We start from the raw sequence: 15109 nt of genomic DNA, 5'->3' as shown, positions 1-15109 counted from the left end.
GGAAAATCAAAATTGCAAAATTTTACCGCGATCCGTGGGACTCGAACCCACAGCCTTCCGATTAAAAGTCGGACGCTCTGACCAAATTGAGCTAGGAAAGCGACGACTGATTGTTGTGAATTTACCATGGTCTTAGCATCTATATACCTACATCTGTGCCCGATCCACGCACACTGCAGTCGGACCCGCTACATGCAGTCAGACTTGCATAACAAATCGACAATGAGACCCAGAGAGCATTTATGTCTTCCCAAGACATGTTAGAGTGACTAGAAAATAGGGGTTGTGTACGCGGGAGACTACAGCGAAGTTGTTATCTGAAGAAACCAGCTCAGTCATTGGTGGCCTGAGGGAATTCGCTGAGACCATGCGGTCAATGCTGGGTTGCTACAACGAGGAACCAGACAGCCGCTCCGTGGCCATTCTGTACCTTGATAAAAAGATGTGCTCTGTAGAGACATGAAACCGAAACCGTGATATAGTGGTAGAAATGAAGCGCACTCAAGCTGGAACTGTTTCTGGTATTGAGGTTTAAAGCCACCGTCTGAGTTTGTATGATGTGTGCTACCTACGTACGCGCAATATCCACGTTGCGTATCGTCACTAACCAGGTAGGCCGGGGGTTAGATGGTCACCTTGGGCAAATTGGGCACTTTGTAGGAAAGATGGCCGAACAGCTATGTTAATCACGTTGTTTTCTGTTGCCTTGTGGCATACTTCAGGCAAGATGCATCAAACTGTAATGTCTTCAATAGACTCCAGGCGGCTGACAACGCGAAACTGGTCGGCTGGCGAGAGGGAACGTCATGCATGCCCCGCAACAGCACTACCTAGCACTGCCCCTCCATCCTCTCTATTCCCGGATCGTCATCCCAGCTCCAGCTCCAGGTCCAGGTTCCCACTTGATACCGTCGACCGCCATTGTGCTGCATAGCTTGAAGCTGACACCCTGCTCAACCCCCGTTTCTCTCCCACACTTCCTGTCTGTTCCATTGTCTTCGCGCAGAGCTTCGACGGGCTCAATCTGCATTACATTCAGTATAGGCGTGTTAGGAACCCATCATGTCTGTCACCATTGAAAAGATTCTAGCTGCTTCGCCCGCTACCCAGCGCGGCCAACCGACGCAGCTCTCCTCCGACAACAAAGGAGAGCGTCTCGCCTATGCGGTTAGTTTGGCGATAACCCTCGAACAAACAAAGCTCTGGCTAACATTGTATCCTCTCAGGCCGGAAAATCCATCTTCCTCCGATCCATCGACAACCCTTCCGTGAGCAAGCAGTACGTTGGCCACACCGCACAGACGAGCGTTGCCCGCTTCTCGCCCAGCGGCTTCTACGTTGCCAGTGGAGATGTCTCGGGCGCCGTGAAGGTTTGGGACGCCGTCGAGGCCGAGAACACCAAGGGTACAGCACACGCCCAGGACACCCGGTAGACGGCTCTCGATACTGATCTGCTCACCAGGCGAGTACCACATCATTTCGGGTCGTATCAATGACATTGCATGGGACGGCGACTCCCAGCGCATCATCGCCGTCGGCGACGGCAAGGAGCGGTTCGGCCACTGCATCACGGCCGACAGCGGTAACTCAGTCGGAGAGATCAGCGGTCACTCCAAGGTCATCAACTCGGTCGCCGTGCGGCAGCAGCGCCCGCTGCGGGCGGCGACGGTCTCCGACGACGGTTCCCTCTGCTTCCTGCACGGTGCGCCCTTCAAGTTCAATTCGAAGCACGCCTCAACCCACAAGGGCTTCGTCTTCGGTACTGCCTTCTCCCCCGATGGCAACCAGCTCGTAACGGTCGGCGCCGACAGGCGCATCCAGCTCTACGACGGCAAGACGGGCGAACCTACGATCTCGATCGGGGAGGGGGAACACACTGGCAGCATTTTCGCTGTTTCGTGGGCCAAGGACGGTACCAAGTTCGTCACTGCTAGTGCGGACCAGACTGTCAAGCTCTGGGACGTCGAGGCGGGTAAAGCCACACAGACGTGGAAGTTTGGCGAAGGCGTCAGCGTGGGCGATCAGCAGGTCGGCGTTGTCTACCCCCACGGCAGGACCGACGGTCTGATCATCAGCTTGAACCTCAACGGCGACCTGACCTACCTAAACGAGGGCAGCGAAAAGCCCAGCAAAATCGTGCAGGGCCACAACAAGAGCATCACGGCCTTGGGCGCCTCGTCCGACGGCAAGGGCCAAACACTGTGGACTGGCAGCTTCGACGGCCGCGTCTGCCAGTGGGACGTGGCTACGGGCACCGGCTCGGTCGTTGATGGGCAGGCGCACACGAACCAGGTCACTCAGTTCAGTGCCGAGGCGGGACAGACGTACAGCGTGGGCTGGGACGACCATCTGCGGATAGTCGACGAGTCGGCCAACACGTTTGTCGGCGAGTCTGTCAAGCTCTCTGCGCAGCCCAAAGGCGTCGCCGCCACCGGCGGCAAGCTGTATGTGGCGACCATCGAGGGCGTCGACGTCTACGAGAAGAACAAGCTCGTCTCCGAGAACCGCCTCGGCTTCACCCCCGGTGCTGTCGCCGCCTACGGCTCGACGGTGGCGGTAGGGTCCGGCAACTCCGTCAAGATCTACACCGCGGATGGCGCGGGCAAGCTTTCCGAGATCAAGTCCCTCGACAAGTCGACCTCCCAGATCTCTTGCCTCTCCTACTCCAAGGACGGCCAGTACCTAGCTGCGGGTAACCAGATCGGCAAGATCGTTGCGTACAAGACGGCCGACTGGGAGGTCGCGACGGACCGCTGGTCCGCGCACACGGCGAGGGTGACGTGCATCAGCTGGAACGACGCCGGGACGCACGCCGTCTCCGGAGCGCTGGACACGCACGTCTGCGTGTGGAGCCTGGCGAAGCCCGGGAGCCGCGTTAAGGCTCTCAACGCGCACAAGGACGGCGTCAACGGCGTTGCGTGGATCGAGGGCGGAAGCAAGATTGCGAGCGCTGGTGGCGATGCCGCGATCAAGGTATGGACCGTGGCTGGGCTGCAGTAGTCGGGCTGGAAGTAGACTCGTAGACGCCCTTTTTGATAGGTGATGACTGAATGAAAAACAAAAAGCGATGATGTTATCTCCTCCTAACCAAGAACGCCATATGATATTGGGTATCTCCCGCACGTCCAGAATAAGCCTCTTCGTCCCAAACCACACATGTCTACAGCCATTCTGCTCCGTCTACCTCCGTCGTGAATCGTCAGTCACATCTCACTACCAGAAGGACGAAGGAGGTGGCCAACGCCGATGGGACTCCTAGTCCATCGTCATCTGCGCGACCTCCTCCCGCTGCACCTCACCAAGGCCAGTGACAGCACTTTCACTGCCATTAACCTTGGCCATCTTCGCAGGAGGAGCAGGCGCCCCAGAGTACCGGCCCATCATGGCGCTGCTGACCTGCCACAAGTCCACATTGATGGCGGCCACTTCGCCGTCCACAGAGTGAGGCCGGAACTGCCGCTCGGTCTTATCAAGCTGCAGGGCCAGCTGCTCGATGGCCCATGAGATGTCTCCGAGGCGGCCCCAGATCCCGTAACCCTGGCGCTGGATCTCCTCAGCCAGCTCGACCTGGTGGTTGTCCTTGAGGGTCGGGTTCGGGACAACCACGAGGGGAACGCTGACGCGCATCCCGTCGAGAATGGTACCTGTGCCTTTTCCATGTAGCATGCGGGTCAGTCTTCAGGCTCCTGGCATCGACAACGCCACACTGTGTTTCTGTTCTCCTTACCTGCATGGCAGATGACCACACCGGCCTCGCGAACGCCCGGCTGGGCCCGGCATTTTACCATCTCGACGGTCAGGTCGTCGACGAAGTCGAAGGCGGTGATCTCCAGGTCCGGGTACCGGTCCAGGAGGGGCGGCAGAACGTGACGTGAGAAGTTCTCATAGTCCTTACCGCACTGCAGAGTGAGGTGGGTGTAGCGGTTCTCGGCGAGGAAGTCGAGGAACGCGGGGCCCAGGACCTCAGTCAGTAGCTGGGTGAAACGGGCTGTGGCGCCGACTGTGACGAGGCAGTGACGCTCGGTACCGACGGGGTTGGTTCCTTTCGAGGCCATATCCAATTTTCTTCTTACAGTGGGATGTTACAGTGGGCGGGAGTTGGCGTTGATGTTTAGAAAGACAATGTTCTATGGGTGAGAGCTTTGAGAGGCAAGTAAGTAAGCTTCACATAAAGGTGACGTCCAACTTGAGTGCTGCTGTAGGTAGCCGATCAGGGCCCACTGGCGTGGGGTAGGTAGGCACGCACAGGTACTATAATAGCGCGCCCAGACACCAAGTATTAAGTCAACAAATGTACAGGGATCCTTTCAGCAGTATCCCAGTAAATACGGATACAGTGCCACGCAAAAAACCCCAGGTCATCCCAACTTAGGTAGATGGATAGAGAAACCCAGTGTCTTTCACTTATGTATCCGGCTCTTCTCTGTAGCAAACACACACGCATTAGACGCAGTTACTGACCTCACGTCATATCTCATCACACGTCTGTTCATGGATATCAACTCCGTCGTGGCCTATTCCGACACTTCGTGCTTTGCCGCTACATGCTCGTACCGGGCGGTTTTCTTCTGGTCTCTCCAAAACGGCTCGACGCCCATTTCCTGGAATCTCTTCCTTTCATACACCTTGGTCACCATCCAGCTACTCACGACCATGGCCACTACGACACCGAAAATGACAAAGCAGGCGACCAGTGGCGCCAAGATAGAGAAGACTGTAAACCCATAGCTGACGTTCTGGAACGAGCTGTCGCCCACGAGCTTATCAGTGGCCAACCCGACTTGCATAGCCGTCAGGACGATGACGACATAACCGAGAATCGCTGCGAGCGTCGCGAAGTTATCCTGGAGCAGGTCCTCGTAGACTGCATGGGAGGCCACCTTGGAAAATCCGCGAAGCACGTACCCCAGACGGACGCGATAAATCTTGTTCAGCCGACTGAGACGAAGCTCGCCGTACCAGTATCGCGGATTGACCGACGCGTAACAATGGTTCCGCACGATCTGGGCCGACAATGCCTTCCAGTCGTACCAGGTCACCTCTTTCGGAATAAGGCCCTTGTCATAGGCGATTTGATAGTCGCTCTCGTACGCGATGAGGGCGGTGTAAGTAAAGAGAAATCCGAGTGCACATGCGAAGAGCTGCTGCTTCCGCGGATGGCGCTGTTGGTCTGCAGCATCAACAGCCAGGTGGTCGGCCCAGAAGTATGGGCTCAAAAGCCACCGCGGTATCGGCTTGACGAAGATTCGGTTTTTGGCCCAGACGAGATGAAGTTCCGGATTCTCTGTAACTTGGATCTCGCGTGAGGTCAGCGCCTGGTAATGAAGAGGCCGGGGCGGCATCGGACGACCGCAGATCCAGAGGAGGTCCTGGATATCGTTTAGGCGTTTCACGAGAAGTTCTCGTTCTAGGAATTCAATGTCTTCGGCTTGCGCCACGACAATGTGATCGTGTCTTGCTCGGCTTGTTGCCGGCATGAGATGGCCGAATTCCCGGGGCTGTCGTACTGGCCCTGCGGGTTTGGAGTCATTCTCAAGCACCCGGACGGTGAAAGGCACAGATGACGACCTTTCCATGGTGCGGCTTGAGAATCTTAACGCCGAGGGGAGCGTTATGTCTTGTGTTGGTCTCTGTGATAGTTGTTCCGCGCTGTTTGGCTCCGACACACGCTCGACAGTGAAGGTACGATTTTTTTTTTTTAAATCAACAGGGCTAAGGTTCCTGACCCAACACATCTAATCAGTCCAAGCCAGAGTTCAAACACTATGCTGCCTTTTTGTGTCAGCCGTGACAAAGGCGGCTCTAATAGTCTAAAAGATGGCTAACGAGACATGGGGGGGACCCTTTTTGGTTAAGGCGTCAGCAGGCAACCATATTCATTACGGTCTAACCGTCGCTCCCCTGTCATCTGAAATGAGCTTGGGTTCCATTTACTGGAGAGTCGCTGACGCACTGCAGGACTTATTGCTTACGGTGGGACAGCGCTACGAATTTGGGGACATTTGGTTCAGCTGATACCACTATTGGTGTCGTTGGACCATCACAGATATCACAGGATTACATTGCATTAAGTCGCTGACGCCGCTAAGGTCGTTTCGAGCCGCTCGACTGCAGGGGTTCACTGGGACCAATGTGCGCTTCTGGCCCCCAAACTGACAACAGCCCTGTGGAGGCATTGCCCATGCGGTTGCCTGGCTCCCGTGGTCTTATTCAAAGCTAGTTGCTCCCCAGTCTCGGATGGACGCGTGCTCCGTGGTCGAGATACTGCACTCAGTGGCCAGCAACATCATGTCTATACGCCGCACAGGAACGAGGAGAGTGCCAAACGGCGGCGCCCCAGGAGCCCCGAGGCCCAAGACGAACTATCAGACAGTTCAGCAGGGCATTAAAGAATTGTATAACCCTGAGAAGGAGAAAAATCCCGCCAATATCGAGGTGGAGTATGTTGTCTATGCTGGGGGTCATGGATTCGGTATGAGGGCTGACCCTTTGGCAGCATTGTCTTTGTACCAGGGCTGGGTGCACACCCAGAAGACAGTTGGAAGTCCGAATCTGGCTTCAACTGGGCAACAGGCATCTACGATGGCGTCACCAAGAACTCATCCGAATCCGCCAACAAGAAGGATGGCCTGGCAAGGGATTTCCCCAGAGCTCGGATACTCTTGTATCAATACGAGTCTGCGTGGATTGGAGATCTCAAAGTCAGAGCCTTCTTGAGGGACATTGCCAAGTCAATGCTGGAGAGCCTGCAAGCAAGTCGAGAAGTAAGTTTTACCATTAATCTACCCTGAGGCCTCGCAAGGATGCTGATACTTGGGTTAGGGAATTCGAGATCGTCCCATCGTATTTATTGGGCATAGCATGGGGGGGTTGGTTATTGCTCAGGTGAATTTCGGGCTGCACATTGCTTTCAAACACCAATCGGGACTAACAAACCTTTCAGGCCATCACACTTGCCGCAGACGCACTCCGGGATCATTTCCCAAGGATGTTCGAATGTGTTGCCGGATGCGCATTCTTCGGAACGCCTTTCGCCGGAGCCCACGTTGCAGCTGTGGCCTCCATGCTCGGAGACGTTGGTGAGAAGCTGGGCGTTGCCAAGTCTTCGGAATTGGTGAAGATGATGACGCCTGGGAACGAAGGCTTAAGAGATCTGCGAAACGACCTTTTGCGGTTGGCCAACAAGTTGAGCCCGGCGATCAAGCTCGCATGTTTCTACGAGAATCACCCAACCGACTTCACACAGGAGAGGTACGGCGCAGCTATGTCGAAGATCGCCAAGACCATCGTCCCCAGGAAAGCCCAAGAGTTCGTAACAAGAGAATCAGCAACTCTGGGAGGTGATAAGGAAGAGATGGGACTGGCAGCCAATCATCGAGACCTTGTCAAATTTAGTGACTTGAAAGACCCTCGATATAAGCTCGTGAAGGAGCCCCTAAAGAGGCTCATCAACGGCGCCAGCCTCGTGGCCAAGGGCCGACTGAACTCGACACGTGGCATCGAGCCAGAAGTTGTCAATGAGGTAAAGGAGTTGTTAAGCGGTGTTCAAGTATCGAAGAAGCAAGATACGCTCAAAACCCAATTCCCTCCATCTATCTGGATCCCCCAAGAGCCGGTATATCTCGACTGGTTAAAGGAGAGCCACGACGCAGAGAACACGGAACAGCAAAAGAGAGGACAGGTGCTATACATCCGCGGACCAGAAGGAAGAGGAAAGACGCGAGCTACCATGGCAGCGCTGAATGGCGTCCGGAAAATGATTGAATCCGACGAGAGGGCAAGCAACGGGCATTGGCCTCTCCTCTCTGCTTATTTCTTTTGTGAACCTTCATCGGACTTGTCTACTGCCGAGGATTTGCTCAAGTCCCTGGTGCGGCAACTCATCAGCCAGCAGGACACGTTAGCTGTGTACGCAAAGCATTTTGTGAAGAAGAAGGGCGATGATTCTTCAAAACCCTCAGCAAAACTCACAGTCGAGAACTTGTGGCAGACCCTTCAGGATATGCTCACGGATGAATTCATCGGCCGAAGGGTGTATTTCATCATCAACAACCTGCACGTTCTGCCCGAGGATGCAGATTCGACAAAAAAGTTGATGCAATTTCTCAACGCGGAGATGAAAGACCTCGAGAGCAAGGACGATAAGCGAGTACATACGAGATGGTTTATCACTAGTAGAGAGGTCTCGCACGTCGAGGATGCTCTGAAGGTGGATCATATCCGCCTCATCGACCTCGAAGACGACAAGTACTGCGACCAGGTCCAGCTGGAACTGCGTAAGGCAGCGCAGGACAAGGTCCAAGACTTGGGCAAGGAGAAGAAGTACAACAAGGCGCTCACGTATTATGCGAGCAGTCTCATCGGCAAGCGGGCATCGAACAGCCAATGGATCAAGCTCTCCTGCATGCAGTTAGCCGAGCTGCCCGATGCTGAGAGCGATCTCAAAATTCGACACATGCTGGAGAGAATGCCCCAAGAGCTCGACGCCCTCCTCAATGCAGCGTGGTCTCAGATTTTCCGTTCGAATGAGAAGGACATCGACAAGATCAAGGAGTTGCTGCGGACGCTTGCTCTCACATTCGAGGAGCCCACGGAGGATGAGCTTGTCGTTCTTGCCGGATTCCCCACCACCCCGGACGGCAAAGCAGAACTCCAAGACCTAGTCAAGAAGTGTCGGCCACTACTGACTGTGAAGCGGAGCGGAAAGAGCGAGAACACCGTCGGCTTCATGGACACGGTCGTCAAAGAACACCTTTTGGAGAAGGAGACATCGAAGAGAACCCTGGGCATGACGAGTGATGAGGGGAAATGGCAGCACGGCATCATTGCGCTCAGGTGTATGACACATATAAAGGAAGCCTTTGACTTTCCTCCGGATGAGAAGCCTGTCGAGGAGGTCCATGATGAAGACAACGATTCAGAGGCTCAGCCTGCGGACAATCAGGAGGAAGACGAAGAGGGGAGGGATGAACAATCCGAAGCAGAAAACGACGATGAGACTGAGTCAGAGACGGAAAATGGGAATGAAGACACAGACTGGGACAGCGACGAGTCCACCTACGACCAATACGATGAGAATGAGGAGTCCGAGGAGGTTCAGTCACTGGCCAACAAGGCTCTACCGTATCCCATCAAACATTGGTTGCATCATGCCGGCAAGGCCACATTGGAGATAGCTGACGAACTCAGCAAAGACGACTTTTGGCAGACCCAGTCCTTGATCCGATATCGATGGCTGCTTGTCTACAATTCTATGACAAAGGTGCTCAGTGGATTTGAAAGCAAGGATCTAACTGCTCTGCACATCGCCGCCGCCATTGGCTTCAAGCAGCTTGTATCAGCCCTCATCGATAACGGCCATGGAGATGATATTAACAAGCGAGATAACCTCTTCAATACTCCAGTAAGTTCAGTAGCTCATACTAGTCTACCATTTGGAAGAAGGCGACAAAACCTGCTTCTCCAGAACCATCTACTGACACTCTCATAGCTCCATTTTGCTGCTTATTTCGGAAGGACAAACACAGTAAACGAGCTGATCAAGCGAGGCGCAAACATCGACGACTGCATTGAGATCGGCGAACAAACTCCTCTACATATGGCTGCATTTGCCGGTCATGTTAAAGTGATGGAAAGGTTGATCAAGATGAAGGCCAATGCCAACGCGATCGCGAATGATGTCGGGCCGGTAATGAATGCCGCCATATGGTCTGGTAACCATGCCGCTGTCAGCTTGCTCGTCGAAAACCACGTCTCTTTGGCTGTTGACAATGACAACTTCGACTCGCCCCTGGCCTTGGCTGGTCTACATTCCGACATTTCCATGTTCGAGCATCTCACAGAAAAATATGCCGACAAACTACCGAAGAAGGAGTTTGATAAGGCATTCGTCAAAGCGGCCATCTCGGGTAGAGCAGACGTCTTCAACAAGTTGCTAACCTACTCTCCCTCCCCAGAATGCTTCCAAGACGCTTTGGAAGCAGCAACTGCGGAGGAGAACTGGGAAATTGCCAAGATACTTCTGCAGGAACGCCGGGGCCTCAACTGCGACAGTCTGTTCTTGAGTGCAGCAACTACGGCAGAACACCAGGACAGTGTCTTGGAACTTGTCTGGAAGTACACAAACGGGGATATCTCCGCCGAAATACTCAACGAAAGCCTGTACGAAGCCACAGATCATGAAAAAGAATCGACAGTGAAGTTGCTCATCGAGAGATTCAGCGTTGACCCCAACGCGACCGGGGATTAGTGAGTACCGATTCCGCGGCACGAGTATGTGGACGAACCTAACATCCTGAAGCTATGGAACTGCTTTGACTGCTGCCGCGAACGATGGAAGACTCGACATCGTCAAGTTGCTCCTTGATAGTGGCGCGGCAGTTGACGCCCCTAACGGATGGGCTATCCAGGCGGCTGCCTCAGAAGGCCATTGCAACGTAGTTGAAGAACTTCTCAACCGCGGAGCGAACGTGAATGCATCCACTTCGAACGAGAACTTTCCTCAAGGGACAGCTTTACAGGTTGCATGCGAGTCAGGTAAACTGGAAATTGTCATTCTGTTGCTGGAGCGCGGTGCAGACCCTAACCTAGGTGCCGGAGAATACACCTGCCCGCTCCTAGCTGCCGCCCGGACAGGAGAGCAGGAAATCCTCAAACGTTTGGTGGAGGTTGGAGCAGACGTCAATGTATTCGCTGGCTGGGACAACTCAACAGTGCTGTTTAATGCTGTTGCCAACCTCCCTGTCGAATCGCTGCAAGTACTTGTCGATGCAGGCGCTGACGTTAACCTGGCCAACGAGGAAGGCGACACGGCTTTGATCATTGCTGCTCGCAACGGAGACGGAGACAGCGTCAGGTTCCTCTTGGATAATGGGGCTGACATTTTTCATGCGAATCATGACAACGAAAACGCACTTCAGTCGGCGATCACATACGGGTATGATGATGAGTGCACCGCGATACTTGTAGAGCGCATCTCGAGGCTTATGGCGGCTCTGAAAAAGGCCATGGTAGAAGGAAACACAGCAATTTCTGATGTGGTAGTGAGTATCGATGCTGGGGATCAGGGCCTTGATTACAACAATGAGGAACCTCAGCCGTCACAGTTGCAGGCGGAGGAGCAATCGATGACCGGAGAGACGCAGCTGGAGACTATCGACAACAAGATAAACGACGTAACTAATGAAGAAGATGGGGAGAGCGCGGAGAGCGCCCCGAGAACCGAGTCGTTTCCGAACAGCGCTCAAAAAGCCGAGCATGAAGCAACCGAGACGGAGGACAGCTCTTACCGGCCAGTGAGAGAGCTATCTAAAGAACTCGAGGCTGCTCTGAGTGCTCAAGTCTCGCTGCTTCACCAATATACGTTTGCGCCTTTCAGACCAGACAATGCGCCAGGGAAAGAGCCTGCAGAGCTTCCTTCGGCAACCATTTCAGAGCTACCTCCTCAGGAAAGACATCCCCAGCCAGGGAGGGTGGACAAATCCTTCGGCCACTACGAGTTCGACCAGCTGACTCTCATACAAGAGTCGTCTGAGAAGCCGGCCTTCGTGAATCAGCCAGCGCTGCAGCGGGCCTCCCAAGCCGAGAATGTCCCAAGCGAACCGGTGCTCTCACCGGGTCAGGGCCCCATCCGTCGGAAGCCCGCGCCGAGCGTCTCGTTCGGCGCAGCGTACGCCCAGAATCCTTCCACTGCACCATCGGCTCCGCCCAACAATCAGTATCAGCCTCCACCACAGCAGCTGTATCAGAGGGCGAGCTTCGACCACCGCCCTGCTTACCAAAATTCGGCATCATACCCCGGCGCACTGGCGTATCAAGGTACTGGATACCCCGGCGCAAGCCAGACGCAGCCACAGCTTCCTACAAACTCGGTAGCCGACAATAGAATCTCGACGGAATACTCGTCTGTGCTGCAGCAGCCGTCGGGTGCCTACCACGCCCCATACGACCCAGCAGCTTGGGGCAGGCCGAGTACGGACACGCCGCCGCAGAAGACGCAGCCATTTCCGGACCTGCCGTATACAGGGCCCGGGGCGTGGCAGAGTAGTCCGCCCCTGAGCGGAGGCCAGCCGCAGCAGCAGCAGTCGTATTTCGGTCCTGGTAATGGATCACCGGGCCAGCAGCAGGAATGGTCAGGCCAGGACCAGAGGTGAGTTACTCAAAATGATTGCCATGCGGCGAGAGTGGCATGCATGCTAATTTCCGAACGTAGACCTGACATGAAGTCTCATCGTGCATCGTTCATGGGCATGAAAAACACGCTGGACAAGGCAAAGCAATTCAGTACCGGAATCATGAACCGCAGGGCATCTGGACTCTGATACAGTGCGGGGAGATGGATCATGTGTAGGATACTTGAATATAGGAAATGAGGTGATTTTAAACAACTGATGATAGTTTATGATACCAAATTTGATGAAATGCTCGCATTCGATGGCATAGCTTCGCCTTGACCATCCTTTATGTTTAATGCTTTAAATGTCTGGCCAAACTGTACTGTGGCTAGTAAATAACTCCAACAGCAGTGAAGAGGTAGTGGTAGAGTCAACTCTGAACAAAAGGCTCTCAAGTACGTAGCATACTGTACAGAAACGATGGTTTAAAATCATAGACAGGCCTACAAAAACACGCCTGCCAAAGTGTAGCCGTAGTAAAGGTGGAAAAGGGTCGTTAGACCAGTGGCTGGTGAAAGAACGGACCCACTATTATATGGCTGACGATGAGCGGATGTGGCTGGAGCTCGATCCAAAAATTTCTGGGGACAATTTCCAACGCCATTCTCAGCAGAGCGCGACAACCCAGAAATCAGCATTGCCCTCGGCCAATGTAAGGAAACAACCCGCCCAAAATGGCAGCAGCAGGGCAAGCATTCCGAATCTGCGCACGCAGTTGTCGCCGGATATCAACGGCACCGCGCATCGCCGTCGCCGTCCCCCGAGCGTCGACACGGCAATTCGCCCAAACGCAACGACGAACATTTGCCGCGAGCTCCACGAAACGGGCACCGCCGAACGATGAGGCAGCCGAGGAGCGTGTAACTCGCGCACCGCACGATACTATCGAGGATATGATACAGCGCCTCAAGCCCGAGGAGCTCAAGGCGCTTGAGAGCCTTAAAAAGCTCGACCCGTCGGCCCAGCAGATGTCCGTTGAGCAGTTCCTAGAGAAAGAGATGAGGCAGGACGAAGAGGATTACAAGAAGCCGTACACTCCGCAAGAGTGGAAGCAGTTGACGATGAGGCCACGTCTGAACAAGTCGTCCTTCTGGTACGACGAGGACGACCCAACGGCCCCGACAGACGAGGCGGCGGATGAGTTTGACGAGAACGATATGACGCCCATGGCACACGGAAAGTTGGACGAGATCAGAGAGCACAGACACTACCACCGCATCATGGCTTGGGAGATGCCGCTGCTGTCCAGTAAGCTCTCGCCCTTTCCCAACTGCCTTGGGAAAAGGGGCCTCTCGAAGAGGCCGAGGGCGGTTTTATGTCTTGTCGTTTCGCTGACTTGTTATCCCAGAGCTTGCCAAGCCCTTTGAGCCGCCCCAGGAGGACCAAGTGCTGCGTTTCCGATACACGACGTACATGGGCGAGTACCACCCGGCGGAGAGGAAGGTGGTGGTGCAGTTCTCGCCGGCCGACCTCAAGCTCTCGCCCGTGGAGGCGGACAAGCTCCGGAAGCTGGCCGGCCCGCGATACAACCCGGAGACGGACATCATCAAGATGAGCTCCGACAAGTACGAGCACCAGGCGCAGAACAAGCGCTACCTTTCGGACTTGGTGGACAAGCTGATCGCGACTGCCAAGGTAAGCAGGCGCATTTTCCCTCTCATCCCCTGGATGATCAGGGTTGGATATCGAAGAGAGACAAAAAAGAAAAGAAAAACCATATAGAAAGGGAGAAAAAAAGGCTAACGGCAGAAACTATGACAGGATCCCAAGGACACGTTCCAGGACATCCCCCTCGACACGCGTCACCACGAGTTCAAGAGCAAGCCCAAGTTCCCCAAGGAGTGGCGCATGACGGAGGAGCGCCGCGAGGAGCTCAACGCGTTCCGCACGCGGTCGCTCGAGATCGACGCGGGCAAGCAGGAGGACGGCCGGGTCGTCGACGGCGCCGCGAAGATCGACGAGGCCCTCGCGATATCAGAGGCCAAGGCGAGCGAGGAGGCGGCTCAGCTGGTAAGCGTCCGGGGTCGGGGCAAGGCCAAGCAGAAGAGCGCCCGCCGGTAAGGAGGGGGGGCCACGCATGCTACTCTGCCTCCGTCCGAGAAGGAGAGGGACTATGGTCACCGGACCAAGGAAAACTGTGTATGACTAGGCGGGCTTCTCCGTCAATGGGTACGGCCTGCCCGTGTAACATCTCCGTGTATACATCCGTGTCAGAGCGAGACTATAGAAATCCACAAAAACAGGGTGACTTTCGCGGGTTGTCCCTATCACCACATATGGCATGTACCAGTGGCATGGAAATGGGCTGGTTGTTGCGGTTGAGGTATGCACCGGCCATTGATTGGTTTAGGCCGATGTGTGTTGGCCAATGAAGCCGAGCCCAGACCCTTCTTACCTGAAAAAGGCATGACCGACCTTTCGGATGGCAGTATCATCAAGCTTTCACTCGCTCGCCTATCTGTGCACTCATTCCCATTAAAGGGCACAGGAACAGGGGCGTGGTTGGTGGTTAGTCAGCTTGCATAGAGCGCGGGCCTCGGTAACTTTTTTGGGCGCGTCTCCACCAACTACGTGTACTATGTAATACCTACTATGTATATCCGTACGGAGTACATACTACAGGTACGTACCTACCGGTAGTATGGCTGCATGGGGGCTTGGTGGCGCGCGCTTCGTATGTGGGGAGGAAACGAACTAAAGCTGTCGCAGTCGATTTGGGACCTGGCTAGAGCTTCGAGCTTGACGCTGTTGACTAGTAGAGCTCGGGTGTTCCGTCCGACCAGACCAAGAGCATTCTGACTAACAGCCGGACGTCGTCAGATTGACGTGAAGTGTCTGTCTTGTTGATAAGCTACACTACGATGATGGCGGCAGTCCGAGGGGTGCCGACGCCAGGAAAGTTGTCAGGGATCAATGGGCCATGGGCTTCAGGCGAC

The 15109-nt window shown here is 54.8% G+C and overlaps 5 protein-coding genes and 1 non-coding gene across 6 annotated transcripts; 3 read left to right on the top strand and 3 right to left on the bottom strand.

The window, feature by feature from the left end:
* Positions 1-26: 26 nt before the first annotated feature.
* On the bottom strand, positions 27-101 carry GLRG_13093. Its single transcript has one exon. It is a non-coding gene; the product is annotated as a tRNA-Lys (tRNA).
* Positions 102-1062: 961 nt separating this feature from the next.
* GLRG_03475 (WD domain-containing protein) lies at positions 1063-3000 on the top strand (the record flags this gene model as incomplete). The annotated part of the gene is made up of 3 exons (XM_008094160.1): positions 1063-1167; positions 1227-1404; positions 1463-3000. 3 exons carry the CDS (start codon positions 1063-1065, stop codon positions 2998-3000), a joined length of 1821 nt encoding a protein of 606 aa, XP_008092351.1.
* Positions 3001-3255: 255 nt separating this feature from the next.
* On the bottom strand, positions 3256-4055 carry GLRG_03474 (glycosyltransferase family 28 domain-containing protein; the record flags this gene model as incomplete). The annotated part of the gene is made up of 2 exons (XM_008094159.1): positions 3256-3650; positions 3728-4055. The coding sequence occupies 2 exons, from the start codon at positions 4053-4055 to the stop codon at positions 3256-3258; spliced, it is 723 nt and encodes a 240-aa protein (XP_008092350.1).
* Positions 4056-4514: 459 nt separating this feature from the next.
* GLRG_03473 (uncharacterized protein) lies at positions 4515-5576 on the bottom strand (the record flags this gene model as incomplete). The annotated part of the gene is made up of 1 exon (XM_008094158.1): positions 4515-5576. One exon carries the CDS (start codon positions 5574-5576, stop codon positions 4515-4517), a length of 1062 nt encoding a protein of 353 aa, XP_008092349.1.
* Positions 5577-6288: 712 nt separating this feature from the next.
* On the top strand, positions 6289-12152 carry GLRG_03472 (uncharacterized protein; the record flags this gene model as incomplete). The annotated part of the gene is made up of 6 exons (XM_008094157.1): positions 6289-6440; positions 6497-6764; positions 6823-6885; positions 6944-9403; positions 9491-10248; positions 10301-12152. 6 exons carry the CDS (start codon positions 6289-6291, stop codon positions 12150-12152), a joined length of 5553 nt encoding a protein of 1850 aa, XP_008092348.1.
* A 695-nt stretch (positions 12153-12847) lies between these two features.
* Positions 12848-14234, top strand: GLRG_03471 (uncharacterized protein; the record flags this gene model as incomplete). Its single annotated transcript, XM_008094156.1, has 3 exons — positions 12848-13421; positions 13522-13808; positions 13935-14234. The coding sequence occupies 3 exons, from the start codon at positions 12848-12850 to the stop codon at positions 14232-14234; spliced, it is 1161 nt and encodes a 386-aa protein (XP_008092347.1).
* Positions 14235-15109: the final 875 nt, after the last annotated feature.

The sequence above is a fragment of the Colletotrichum graminicola genome, assembly GCF_000149035.1.
Source record: "Colletotrichum graminicola M1.001 genomic scaffold supercont1.10, whole genome shotgun sequence".
Lineage (NCBI taxonomy): Eukaryota > Fungi > Ascomycota > Sordariomycetes > Glomerellales > Glomerellaceae > Colletotrichum > Colletotrichum graminicola.
This window is presented reverse-complemented; position numbering and strand designations above follow the sequence as displayed.